Source organism: Podarcis tiliguerta (genome assembly GCF_965153285.1).
Source record: "Podarcis tiliguerta genome assembly, chromosome: 5".
Lineage (NCBI taxonomy): Eukaryota > Metazoa > Chordata > Lepidosauria > Squamata > Lacertidae > Podarcis > Podarcis tiliguerta.
The window spans coordinates 16,244,579-16,256,847 of record NC_139538.1 but is presented as its reverse complement, the minus strand read 5'-3'; the positions used below and the strand labels follow the sequence as shown (position 1 = coordinate 16,256,847).

Genomic DNA, 12,269 nt, shown 5'->3' with positions numbered 1-12,269 from the left:
TGCTGGGAACCCAGAAGTGGATCCCAAAAATGGGGAGGACCCTGGAGAGTCCTCCTGGATTGCGAGGAGACCCTCCCCAGAGCTCAGAAAGAACTTCCTCTTTGGGTTCTGGGGAGGGTCTCCTTGTGAGCAGGAAGCACAGCAGGGCTTTGCTGTGGCCTCCCACCTAATATCTTCTCAACCCATCAGCTGTGTGGGCCGTGCTGTCCCTCTGGCTTGTGTGACTTTGTTGACCAGCCCAGCTGACATGAGCCTGGAGGGGCAGCAGGGCTTTGTTGAACTGCTCATTAAGCCTCTGGCTCCCAAGGAGACCCTCCCCAGAGCCTGGAGGAGCAGTGGGGCTTCCTCAGCTGGTGCTCCATTTCTGCAATGCTGTGCACTTCATGTTCATCCTCTTTTGTTGACCGGTGGTACCAACGACACATCACTTGGGGGGTGGGGGTCATGGCACTGTGCTAGAGCACATGCTTTGCACATATGAATCCCCAGAAACAATCTCCAGGGAGTGCTGGATGAAACTGAGACTGCGTCTGAAAACCTGGAGAGTCACTGTCAGTTAGTATAGATGACACCGAGCTAGATAAACTAGTGGTTTGTTGCAGTGTGAGGCAACTTTTTGTGTTGCTATGTAATGGAAGTGAAACTTTCCAGTCTCCCAAAACCATGTCAGAGGAGGAGAGGGGCTTATATAAGCCCAAGGCCTGTTCACATAAAGCCAAGCCATACTTCAGCATCACATCTGCATGAAGCCAACTGTTCTCTGGAAACCTGAGGTTCCTTGGAAGCATATCAAGAGTCCTTCAGTGAGGAGGTCCATAATAGAACAAGCTTGCCTGACGGACAGCTTGCTTGACCTTTCCTTGGCACCAGACTCCACAAGATGCAGAAGAACCTTGATAATGCCACTGGCTGCTCTTTCGTTCTTTCTTTCCACAGTTTCTGACAGGTTGCTCAGATTACAAAGCGGGAGATGAATAGGAACATACACAGCAGCCAGAAACCTGTCGTTGGTCCCTAGCTCAGCAGCCCTTACTTCAAAAGCTGTGTGTGATCCATTCCCTCTCATGGTGGTGGAAGAGGCATCATTACATCCTTCGTCCTCCTCTCGTGGTGACCAGGGGTTCACATAGCAAAACACTGGTTGAAAGCCCCTGCCCCCCGCCCTGTAATCCTTCTGCTAATACCAAGTACAGATAAGAAGAGAGCCTGGGTGGAATTGGGGGGTGATGGGAAGGCAGACGGGTGAAATAATTGTTTTTATTAGGGTTTTTTTGGAGGGAGGGGAAGTAATCTCACACCCCCATCCAGTTAATACTATTACTCTACATTTTTTGAATTCACCTAATAGTCCCCTTCTGCCTCTCACCTTGTTCAAATAAAGACCATTACAATATTGTGAAATTGGCTTGGAGACATTGGCTCTTATGACTTGAGCAGCACCTATTTCTGAATCCTAGCTGAGCGATAAAGAGAGAGAGCTTCAGATAAAACTTTATGAGGGTGGGAAACATAAAGAGGGCCTTTCTTCATCCTCGGGAGTGTGCGTCTCGGAAGCCTGTTGAATTTCACTGACTCCTGGCCTAGGCTTTTCCTGCTCCTTCAAGTCAGCAGCAAAGCAAATCTCTTTTCGCATTTGCAGAGGATAGAAGATCACAAAAAGGCAGGCAGGAAGGTCTTGCCTCGGTGGAATTAAAAGTCATGGTGTCTGTTGAGCAGTAAAGTACGTGCTCTAAACAGATGGAAAGTTCCTAGAGGTCTAGGAGAACAGAATGGGTTTACCAAAGGACACAGCAGGGCATGGGCCAAGATACAGGGGAAATAGCTAATTCAAAGACAGGCCAAAATTGTGCCTGGAAAGAAGGGGAGCTCTTGCACTTTGCCTGCGGCACATCTTTTGGTTTCTAAACTAATTGTGGGGGAACAGGAGTCCAATTCCACTGTGATAGGAAGGTGAGGCTTGTCTCTTCATTCCCTAGAGATTCTGGAATGGAGATTCCCTTTCTGAATCTCACATAGCTAGGAGCCGATGTGGCTTTCGCTTCCTACAGGGATAGCAGGGATCACCCCCAACTTGGGGAAGAGATAACTATTCTTGCATGCTGTCTTCACAGTGAAAATGGGACTCCCCTGTTCGTGTCTGCTATGTATTTAAGGGCATGTCTAGTTTGGGTCTGTTTAGCATGGCAAAGAGGAGACCTAGAGGAGGCATGGTAAAAAGGTAAAGGTAAAGGTACCCCTGCCTGTACGGGCCAGTCTTGACAGACTCTAGGGTTGTGCGCTCATCTCACTCTAAAGGCCAGGAGCCAGCGCTGTCCGAAGACACTTCCGGGTCACGTGGCCAGCGTGACAAGCTGCATCTGGCGAGCCAGAGCCGCACACGGAACGCCGTTTACCTTCCCACTAGTAAGCGGTCCCTATTTATCTACTTGCACCCGGGGGTGCTTTTGAACTGCTAGGTTGGCAGGCGCTGGGACCAAGCGACGGGAGCGCACCCCACCACGGGGATTCGAACCGCCGACCTTTCGATCGGCAAATCCTAGGCGCTGAGGCTTTTACCCACAGCGCCACCCGTGTTCCGAGAGGAGGCATGGTAGCCATCTTCAAATATCTGAAAGGGCAGTCGCATGGAAGATGGAGCAAGCTGGTTTTCTCCCATTCTGGAGGATAGGATGCAAACCAATGGATCCAAATTACAGGAAAGGAGATTCCGACTAAACATCACGAAGAGCTATTCGACAGTGAAACAGGCTCCCATGAGAGGTGGTAGACTCTTCTTGCTTGGAGGTTTCTCAGCAGAGGTTGGATGGCCATATGTCTTGTATGATCTAGTTGAGATGCCTTCATTGCAGAGGATTGGACTAGTGGGGTGCTTTCCAATTCTGCAATTCTGTGATTCGATGCACAGATGCTGAGAAGGCAGGCCAGGAGACTGAGGGATTGGGGAAGTAGAGGGCAGGAGAAAGGAAAATCAAATGTACACATTAATAACCCACCAGATCTTCAGCCTCAGAGAAGTAATCTAAATACGTATACAGTTATACCTCAGGTTGAAGTTGCTTCAGGTTGAGCATTTTCGGGTTGCGCTCCGCGGTGACCCGGAAAGAACGGAGTGTGTTACTTCTGGGTTTCGCCGCTCGTGCATACGCAGACGCTCAAAATGATATCTGGATCCATTCCAGTCCGGCTTCCGCGCTGGTCATGGGACCGAGACAGCTCTGGTCGTCCTAACAGATGATCTCCGCAGGCAGCTGGATCGAGACGGGTCGGGGCTGCTGAGTCTTCTAGACCTGTCAGCAGCCTTCGACATGGTCGATCACGAACTCCTGGACCACTGCCTTGCCGACGTGGGGATCCAGGGCACAGTCCTTCAATGGCTGCGCTCATTTCTCTCTGGTCGGGGACAGAGGGTGGCACTTGGGGGGGGGGGATTGTCATCGCGCCACTCCTTGGTGTGTGGAGTGCCTCAGGGTGCGATACTCTCCCCTATGCTTTTTAACATCTTTATGCGCCCCCTCGCCCAGCTTGTCCGGAGTTTTGGGCTGGGTTGCCATCAGTATGTCAATGACACCCAACTCTATCTGTTGATGGATGGCCATCCTGACTCAGCCCCAGACACACTGACCAGATGTTTGGAAGCTGTGGCTAGATGGTTACATGGGAGCCGGTTGAAGTTAAATCCTTTGAAGACAGAGGTCCTCTGGCTGGGATGGGACGATATGGGATTGAGGGGGCAACTCCCATCTCTTGTGGGGGTGCAATTAGTGCCAGCACCGTCCGTTAAGAGTTTGGGTGTAATCTTCGATACCTCCCTCTCTATGGAGGCGCAGATTACAGCTATAACAAAGGCGGCATTTTTCATCTCCACCAAGTTAAGCCCTGACCTAGCCACTGTGATCCATGCAACGGTCACCTCCAGACTGGATTATTGTAACTCGCTCTACGTGGGGTTGCCCTTGAGACTGACCCAGAAACTCCAGCGGGTGCAGAATGCCGCGGCGAGACTCCTTATGGGGTCTTCGCTGCGAGATCACATTCATCCGGTACTATACCAGCTGCACTGGCTCCCGGTGGAGTACAGGATCAGGTTTAAGGTGCTGGTTTTAACCTTTAAAGCCCTATACGGCCTAGGACCCTCGTACCTACGGGACCGCCTCTCCTGGTATGACCCACAGAGGAACCTGCGGTCTACAAATAAAAACATCCTGAAGGTCCCAGGCCACAGAGAGGTTAGGCTGGCCTCAACTAGAGCCAGGGCTTTTTCGGCTGCGGCTCCAATCTGGTGGAACGCTCTGTCACAAGAGACTAGGGCCCTGCAGGACCTGACATCTTTCCGCAGGGCCTGCAAGACAGAGTTGTTCCACCAGACCTTTGGTCAGGGCGCAGAATTTTGCTTAACGGTTGCCATTAATTTGATTTTAATTAATTTTTATAATGAAATATTTTTAGAATGTTGGATTATTTGATTGTTGTTAGCCGCCCTGAGCCCGGCTTCGGCTGGGGAGGGTGGGATATAAATAAAATTTATTATTATTATTATATTATGCGCAGAAGCAGCGAATCGTGGCACGCGCACACTCAGGTTGCGTTTGCTTCAGGATGCGAACGGGGCTCCGGAACGGATCCCGCTCGCATCCAGAGGTATCACTGTATATACTTACTACATTCACAATAAACAATGTCCCCCCCCCCCCCATTATGGGAACAGTGGCAAGCTACAGGCTTGTATACTCTCCCCTCTCCTCACAGCAACAGGGGATGAAATCAGCTGCTTTTGCTCGCATTTAACATTATGTCTGGATCTTAAACTTTGGTTCATCTGAACTATGGCTTATTGGAGGAAGATAACTTCATAATCCATTGTTTGAAGCTAGCTTGCTTCAAACAAGCCACAGTTAAGATTAAGCACGGCTTGTCATGTTTGGATGACATAACAACCTGTAGTTAATCAAAAATAGAAGCAAAAGCTTTGTAGTCCTCCTAGCTGCGCCAGAGGAATGACATGAGCCCGAGGCAACCATCGCTGCATATTTGGCACATCACCTTGTTGGTGCCGTTGAAGCCTGTAATACCTCAACCACCTATTTTTCTTTTCTAGATATTGATGAATGTGCAGTAAGGAGTGGAGGCTGTCAGCAGAGCTGTGTGAACACTCTGGGTTCCTACCACTGTGAATGCCATGCAGGGCACAAACTTCATGCTGACGGCCGTACCTGCATAAGTGAGTAACACCCAGGCTGTAGTTTTTAAGTGATGGAGGAGAGGAGCCTTTCATAATTTGGTCTTAATTCAGAGCTGTGTGTTGTTTTGGGGTATTTTCCCCAGCCAAAATTATGTAATACCAAGTTGTCAAGCTGTCAAAAAGGTTGCCAGTGTTGTTCGGTTGCTCTTAAAGCTACTTTGGTGCAGCTGGCTCTACTATTCACAGCACGGTGTTTGTGGGTTTTAGGGTTGAGAAAGATGCCAGATTAAAGTCGCCCTCATGTGAAGCTCTATTTGTGGGATGTTGACTGCTGGGTTTTTTGTTTTTTTTTACGGAATGTGCCATTTTCATTCTATACTTGTTTTTATTCTCATTGCAAAGTTTATTGCGGACTCCTTTGTTCTTCGCAATGAGAGTGAATTAAGCAGTTTGACAATCTGCATCAAATGGCTCTAAAAGGATGCAAATGGTAGTGCCCTATTAATGAACAGTGATGTTTTTAAAGCCATCTATTATGTTTGTTTCATTTTAAAATTTATGGCTCACCTTTCAACCCATTAGAGTCCTCAGGATGGTTCACAAGGCAGCTCCCAAGGCAATGGAATTATATTAAAACCATAAATATTAAAAACCAGAACAACCCATTACATCACAATGAAACAGCCAGAACTGAGATTAAAATGTTTCAGAACACAGTGTATAATCAAAGTAGCTGTAGAGAGTGGGGAAAACATTCAACCAACTATCTCAAAGGCCTTGCAGAGCAAAAGTGTCTTAACTGTGCTTCTAAAAACCCAAAGAAAACAAGGTTGGTAGACCTCCTTGGTAAACCAGTTTGAATGATGTGGAACTGTATACATAACTCTAATGTGCAGTATGGGAAGCACTGTAATGCACTTCCGGACCTGATGAACTGCACCCAAAAAAGAGCTTTGTGACAGAGCTGTTGGGCAGTCTTCCTTGGGAGGTGGTGAACTTGGGAGGTTGGGTGGTCATCTGCCATGGATGTTTTAGCTGAGATTCCTGCATTGCAGAAGGTTCACATTGATAACCCTCAGGGTTCTTTCCAACTCTACGATTCTGTGATTATTGCAGACTTGGCTTTCATGGGACGGGGAGTGATAGGCATCTAACTTGCTGGCTGGAGCCTGTTCCCTACCATTTCTCTAGTGTTCTCTCTCTCTCTCTCTCTCTCTCTCACACACACACACACCAGTGGTGCCTTGGTTCTCAAACACCTTTGTACTCAAACAACTTGGAACCCAAACACTGCAAACCTGGAAGTAAGTGTTCCAGTTTGCGAACTTTTTTCAGAAGCTGAATGTGCTCCGTTTTGAGTGTTACGCTTCAATTTGAATGCCACACATCCGTTTTGAGTACCACACTTCTGTTTTGAGTGTTACGCTGAGGTCTGTCCATTTTTGCTATTTATTTTGCATTTTTGTTTTTGCAACTTTTGTTGTTGTTTTTGTGACTGTGTGGAACCCAGTTCAGCTACTGATTGATTGACTGTGTGACTGTAGTACATTGTTTATTGCTTTCATTTTATGGATCACTGGTCTTGTTAGATAGTAAAATTCATGTTATATTGCTGTTTTAGGGGGGGTTGTTTTTAAAAGCCTGGAACGAATTAATCCATTTTGCATTACTTTCTATGGGAAAGCACGCCTTGGTTTTGGAACGCTTTGGTTTTGGAATGGACTTCTGGAACGGATTAAGTTTGAGAACCAAGGTACCACTGTACGGTCAAATAGCCAGGCATTCACCACTTCTTCTTTTTGTTCAAGAAGCATTTCTAAATACTCTGCATTCTAAGTAAGGATTGACACACTTTGTGCGTCATGGGGATGTTGCTGACACTGACACTCCCACATCAAGTTCTCACCTCTGACACCCATGCTGCATTCTCACCCTTGACACCCATCTCATGATGTGCTGTCATCATACTGTGAGTTCCCCCGCTCCGGTTCCACATCGTTTGCTAGCCGGGGGCAGAACAACTTGCAAAGTGATGACATCGCATTATGAAGTGTGTCTCTACTCTTCACAGATGAGAACTTGGAGGGTGTTTTTGGCAGCAGCCCTGTGACATTTATAACTTATAGTTCAACCCACATTCAGAATTCAGAGCCTTTAGAAATGCTTTGTGAGGGATTGAGTTGATAGCCAGATATCTGTGTCGTCCTAAAGATACCAGTTAGTCTAACAGGACTTTTGTTAGTTTTATACTAAAAATAGATGTTGGAGCTCACTTTTTCTGTTCATCAAGGAGAAGAAGTTTGTTTAAAAAAAAAATAGAGTGAGGAAAAAAGTAAGAAAAAAGTGAGTGAGAATGAAAAGGAAAAAAAGGGGGGGGGAATGGTTACATTACCATACATTAATATATAGATGTGTATATTATTATTATCCCAATAGATATATAATTGTCTTAATCTCCTGAATTGGGCAACCTTAGAGTTTACATATACCTTTGCTTGGGTGGACAGTATTAGGATCAGAATATCTGAAAGTTTCAACAACTCTTGAAACAATTATGTCAGTTAGTCAGATATGGAATATATTTGATAATAAAAATAAATTTGATCAAGGAAATATTTTAAATGAATGTGCTGGTGCGCCTTCTCTGAATGAATGAAATTTGAAGTAAAGGTAAAGGGACCCCTGATCATTAGGTCCAGTCGTGACCGATTTTGGGGTTGCACGCTCATCTCACTTTATTGGCCGAGGGAGCCGGCGTTTGTCCACAGACAGCTTCCGAGTCATGTGGCCAGCATGACTAAGCCACTTCTGGCGAACCAGAGCAGCGCACGGAAACGCCATTTACCTTCCCTTCAGAGCGGTCCCTATTTATCTACTTGCACTTTGACGTGCTTTTGAACTGCTAGGTTGGCAGGAGCAGGGACCGAGCAACGGGAGATCACCCCGTCACGGGGATTCGAACCACCGACCTTCTTATTGGCAAGTCCTAGGCTCTGTGGTTTAACCCACAGCACCACCCGCGTCCCTGAAATTTGAAGTATTGAGTACGAAATAAAAAAGTTTTCCCATCCTCAGTATGATTGGTACTTTCGCATGGGCCAATTTTAAAGTTTTATGAAGACCAATTGACCTCAGATGTCTATTCTCAGAGATGCAAGTGGAAAACTCTAAATGAGGCAAGGTTATCTGGAACCATTTCAACTGCGGTTCAGGCCTAATTCTGGGACAGAAACAGCCTGGCCTATCCTGACAGAAAATCTTTGAACCGAGGCAAGAAAAATATGTCACTGTCAGTCTCGTCAGCAGTTTTCAATACCTTCAACAATGGCAATATTCTGGACTGTCTGGCCAGGATGGGACCTGGGCTCCATTCTTCTTGAAGAAGAGATTTCAAAAGGTGGGAAGTGTCTGTTTGACTCCTTCGCCACTGGGCCTGGGGTTCCACAAGGTTCTGTTCTGCCCCCCCCCCTTTTCAACATCTAGGTAAAGTCTTTGGAAGCAATAGTTTTTGGAGATTTAGAGTGTAGTGTCCTCAGTATGCAGATGACACCCAACTCTCTCTCTTTGAAGATGATAGCCATCTTCTAATATCTCAAGGGATGTCGCATGGAAGATGGAACAAGCTTGTTTTCTCCTGCTCTGGGTAAATTAAGCATTTTAATGTATTCCTCAGGCATTTGGTTATCTTTAACACTGTTCTATATTTCTTTGATATTCGGATTTGTTCACGTTGGAAATGGTTTTAATGTTGTGAACTGGTTTGACATTTTCTTAACAGTAAGTGGCGCAGAAATATATTTTAATTAAAAAAAAACATATTCCTTTTTTCTCTGTTAACGGTTTAGAATATTTTGAACAGTGGTGACAAAGATATTTTAAATAACAAAAAGAAAAAAGAAGCCAGCACGTAACATGTTGTTAAAAAGAGAATTAGCAGGGCCTGATATTTTTTTTAATGGTCTTCTTTTCACCCTATATTCACATAGATTTGTAGTTTTCTTACAGTTGGTGGTGAAATGACAGCAGAGAGTTGTTTTAATTGAGATACCAGAGCAATAGGGCATAAAGCGTCAAAAGCTGTAGCCAAGTTCTGTAGAAAGGATTAAAATTCTCTGTAAATCTGCATATCAGCACAAGAGAGATTGTTATTCCATTTCCCATTGATTCCTGGTTGAAATGTGAAAAACAGCTCGGTTAGGTATGAATGACATTACATCTGTTGAATCCATTCTTTTGTATTTCTTTGTTTTTGAGCTGAGGGCTAGATGAGCTTGGGGATCGAACACATGACTTGTTTGCAATTTCTTAGAGTTGCCAGTGCATTGGCTTAGTTACAAGATAACATTAAGCCTGCCGTTCTAGCCAAGGTGGGAGAGAATCCTTTAAGAAAAGCTTGTCCTTTTCCGCTTCCTTGTTGGGTTATATGCAAATAACATTAAACATTCTAGCAGAATCGTGAAGCTGTCTTTATAGATCTTGGAGACTAGGGGATGAAAGCAGGAAGTCATGCCTCAGAAAGCAAAGCAAGAATATGAATACGTGAGAAATGTGTAGCTATAATTTTGAATAGGAAATCTGATGTTGTCCCAATAGGGCCAACGTTCACCTTAACAGAACTACTTCTGTTGCTTTATTTTTAATTCAGGCCCAAGGTTAATGAAGAGACTTAAATCAATAAGCTAATGGGGACATTGGTCTCTCAGTGCCTAAATTTATTGCAATAGACTTAATGCCCCATTTAAAAGAATGTCACGGAACAATGCAAAACCTGAAGCTACAATTCGCCTTCTCCCCCTTGACAACCAGCTCTTACCATGCTGCACCAGGTTCAGGGGAACATATGCAGGCAACACCTTGAATAGGTCATTCATCCCTCCATAGAGGAATCCAGCAGCCATCCATCACCTCAGGGCTATGTGTCTACACACATACACACATGCTGGGGAAGGGCAGTGAACCAGTATGAACAACCACTGGTTTTATTTCATGGTTTCTGTTATGCAGCCTTTCTTCCGGCATCCATCTTGGAACCACTCCCAACAAGCCCTCAAGCATGTTCAGTTCCACCTGTTTCTCAAGAAACACTTTTGGGTTGTTGGCTAGATGACTATACAGTGGTACCTCGGGTTACATACACTTCAGGTTACATACGCTTCAGGTTACAGACTCCGCTAACCCAAAAATAGTACTCTGGGTTAAGAACTTTGCTTCAGGATGAGAACAGAAATTGTGCTCCGGTGGCACGGCAGCAGCAGGAGGCCCCTTTAGCTAAAGTGGTGCTTCAGGTTAAGAACAGTTTCAGGTTAAGAATGGACCTCCGGAACGAATTAAGTACTTAACCCAAGGTACCACTATATATATATTTGCATACCGTTGCTCACTGGTAGAGCATCTGCCATGCACCCAGAAGGTCCCAGGTTCAAGCTTTGGCATTTCAAGGTAATGGGGTGTCCTCAATCTGAAGCCCCAGAGAGCTTCAGTGTGCACAATACTGCACTGGATGGACCAATGTTTCTTGTTTTCCTTTCTTCTTTCCCAAGTTCTGTGACATATATCCTAATATTTTCACTCTAGCTGCAGCAGTGGAAGTATTTTTGCTAACATAGTTAAAAGACCATCCTTTAGAAGGTCCCAGGATCAGTCCTCAGCATCTCCAGATGCTGGGCAGGGAATGTCCTCTGTCCTTGAAAAGCTACTGAGCTATATGGACCAGTGGTCTGACTGACTGCAACACAGCTTCCTCTGTATCAGAGTGTTAGCAAGGCTTTTCCTTCCCTGCTCTGCTTTCAAGGATCATTTTTGGAGCAGATGTGTGAAGTTTGTTGATGGATAAAGCTTTGGCATAAAGGAGGTAATGCATCCAAGGCAAAAAGCAAGTCTTCAGCTTATCACTAAGCTTTTTGGAGATGCCTTTACCAAAGGGATCATATGGTGTTTAGCACAGTACTAGTGGCTGGAGGATGTGAGCTCATCCAGGGTCCTGCTTAAAGCCATAAGGTCTAGTATTGCAGGTGATGGGTCAAAATACACATGTTGGGAAGACAACCTGCTCTTTAGGATGTATTGCTGTGTGAAAGGTTGCTCCACTTTTTGCCCTCACTTCAGATATTTGGGTGGAGAACTGCGTCACGACATTCTGGCTTTTTTGTGTTCTCACTGTATTAGGTGTGAGCTCTTGTGCCATCAATAATGGAGGCTGTGAACATGAGTGTGTGCAGATGAGTGAAGACCACTACCGGTGCCAGTGCCACACACGCTACCAGCTTAAGAGAGATGGGAAGCACTGTGAAAGTAAGTGTGAGCTCAGGGTGCAGGTAACCTGTTGGAAACACAATACGAGCCCAAAGGCTGTAGTTTGGGCTAACCTTTGGCCCTCCAGATATTGTGGGACTCCCTGACCATTGGCTATTCTGGTTGGGTTGATGCAAGTTGTAGTCCAAAAAATCTGGAGGATCCCAGGTTCCCCGCTTCTGCCCTAGTGGAATACATGTTTACTTGCATTGATTAATGCAGTTTTGTTGTTGTTGTTGTTGTTGTTGTTTAGTCATTTAGTCGTGTCTGGCTCTTTGTGACCCCATGGACCAGAGCACGCCAGGCACTTCCGTCTTCCACTGCCTCCTGCAGTTTGGTCAAACTCATGCTGGTAGCTTTGAGAACACTATCCAACCATCTCATCCTCTGTCGCCCCCTTCTCCTTGTGCCCTCCATCTTTCCCAACATCAGGGTCTTTTCCAGGGAATCTTCACTTCTCATGAGGTGGCCAAAGTATTGGAGCCTCAGCTTCACAATCTGTCCTTCCAGTGACAACTCAGGGCTTATTTCCTTAAGAATGGATAGGTTTGATCTTCTTGCAGTCCATGGGACTCTCAAGAGTCTCCTCCAGCACCAGAATTCAAAAGTATCAATGCAGTTTAGGTGTCAGAAATAGAGAGTCATGTGGCTGGGCCCTGCTGCCAGGCTCTCTGGTTCAAGCCTGTTACATTTCACCTCCACACTGACCTTGTACTATTACAATAGGGGAATGGTAGGGATGAGGATTATATCTAAGATTGGACTTCTTTAATAGAATTTGCAACTTTCTGTAATCTGC

At 45.6% G+C, this 12,269-nt stretch overlaps 1 protein-coding gene across 8 annotated transcripts in view; it reads left to right on the top strand.

Moving 5' to 3' along the window:
* LOC310678249 (uncharacterized protein) overlaps nucleotides 1-12,269 on the top strand; it is a 220,409-nt gene that overhangs the window by 129,701 nt on the left and 78,439 nt on the right. For all 8 annotated transcript variants that reach the window (XR_014511714.1, XM_083441844.1, XM_083441846.1 and 5 more), the window contains 2 exons: nucleotides 5,096-5,218; nucleotides 11,345-11,470. Coding sequence is in view for 7 of the 8 variants with exons in the window: in XM_083441844.1 (XP_083297970.1) it covers nucleotides 5,096-5,218; nucleotides 11,345-11,470 (249 nt within the window). In the remaining variant the exon portion in view is untranslated. The remainder of the gene's footprint in view (nucleotides 1-5,095; nucleotides 5,219-11,344; nucleotides 11,471-12,269) is intronic.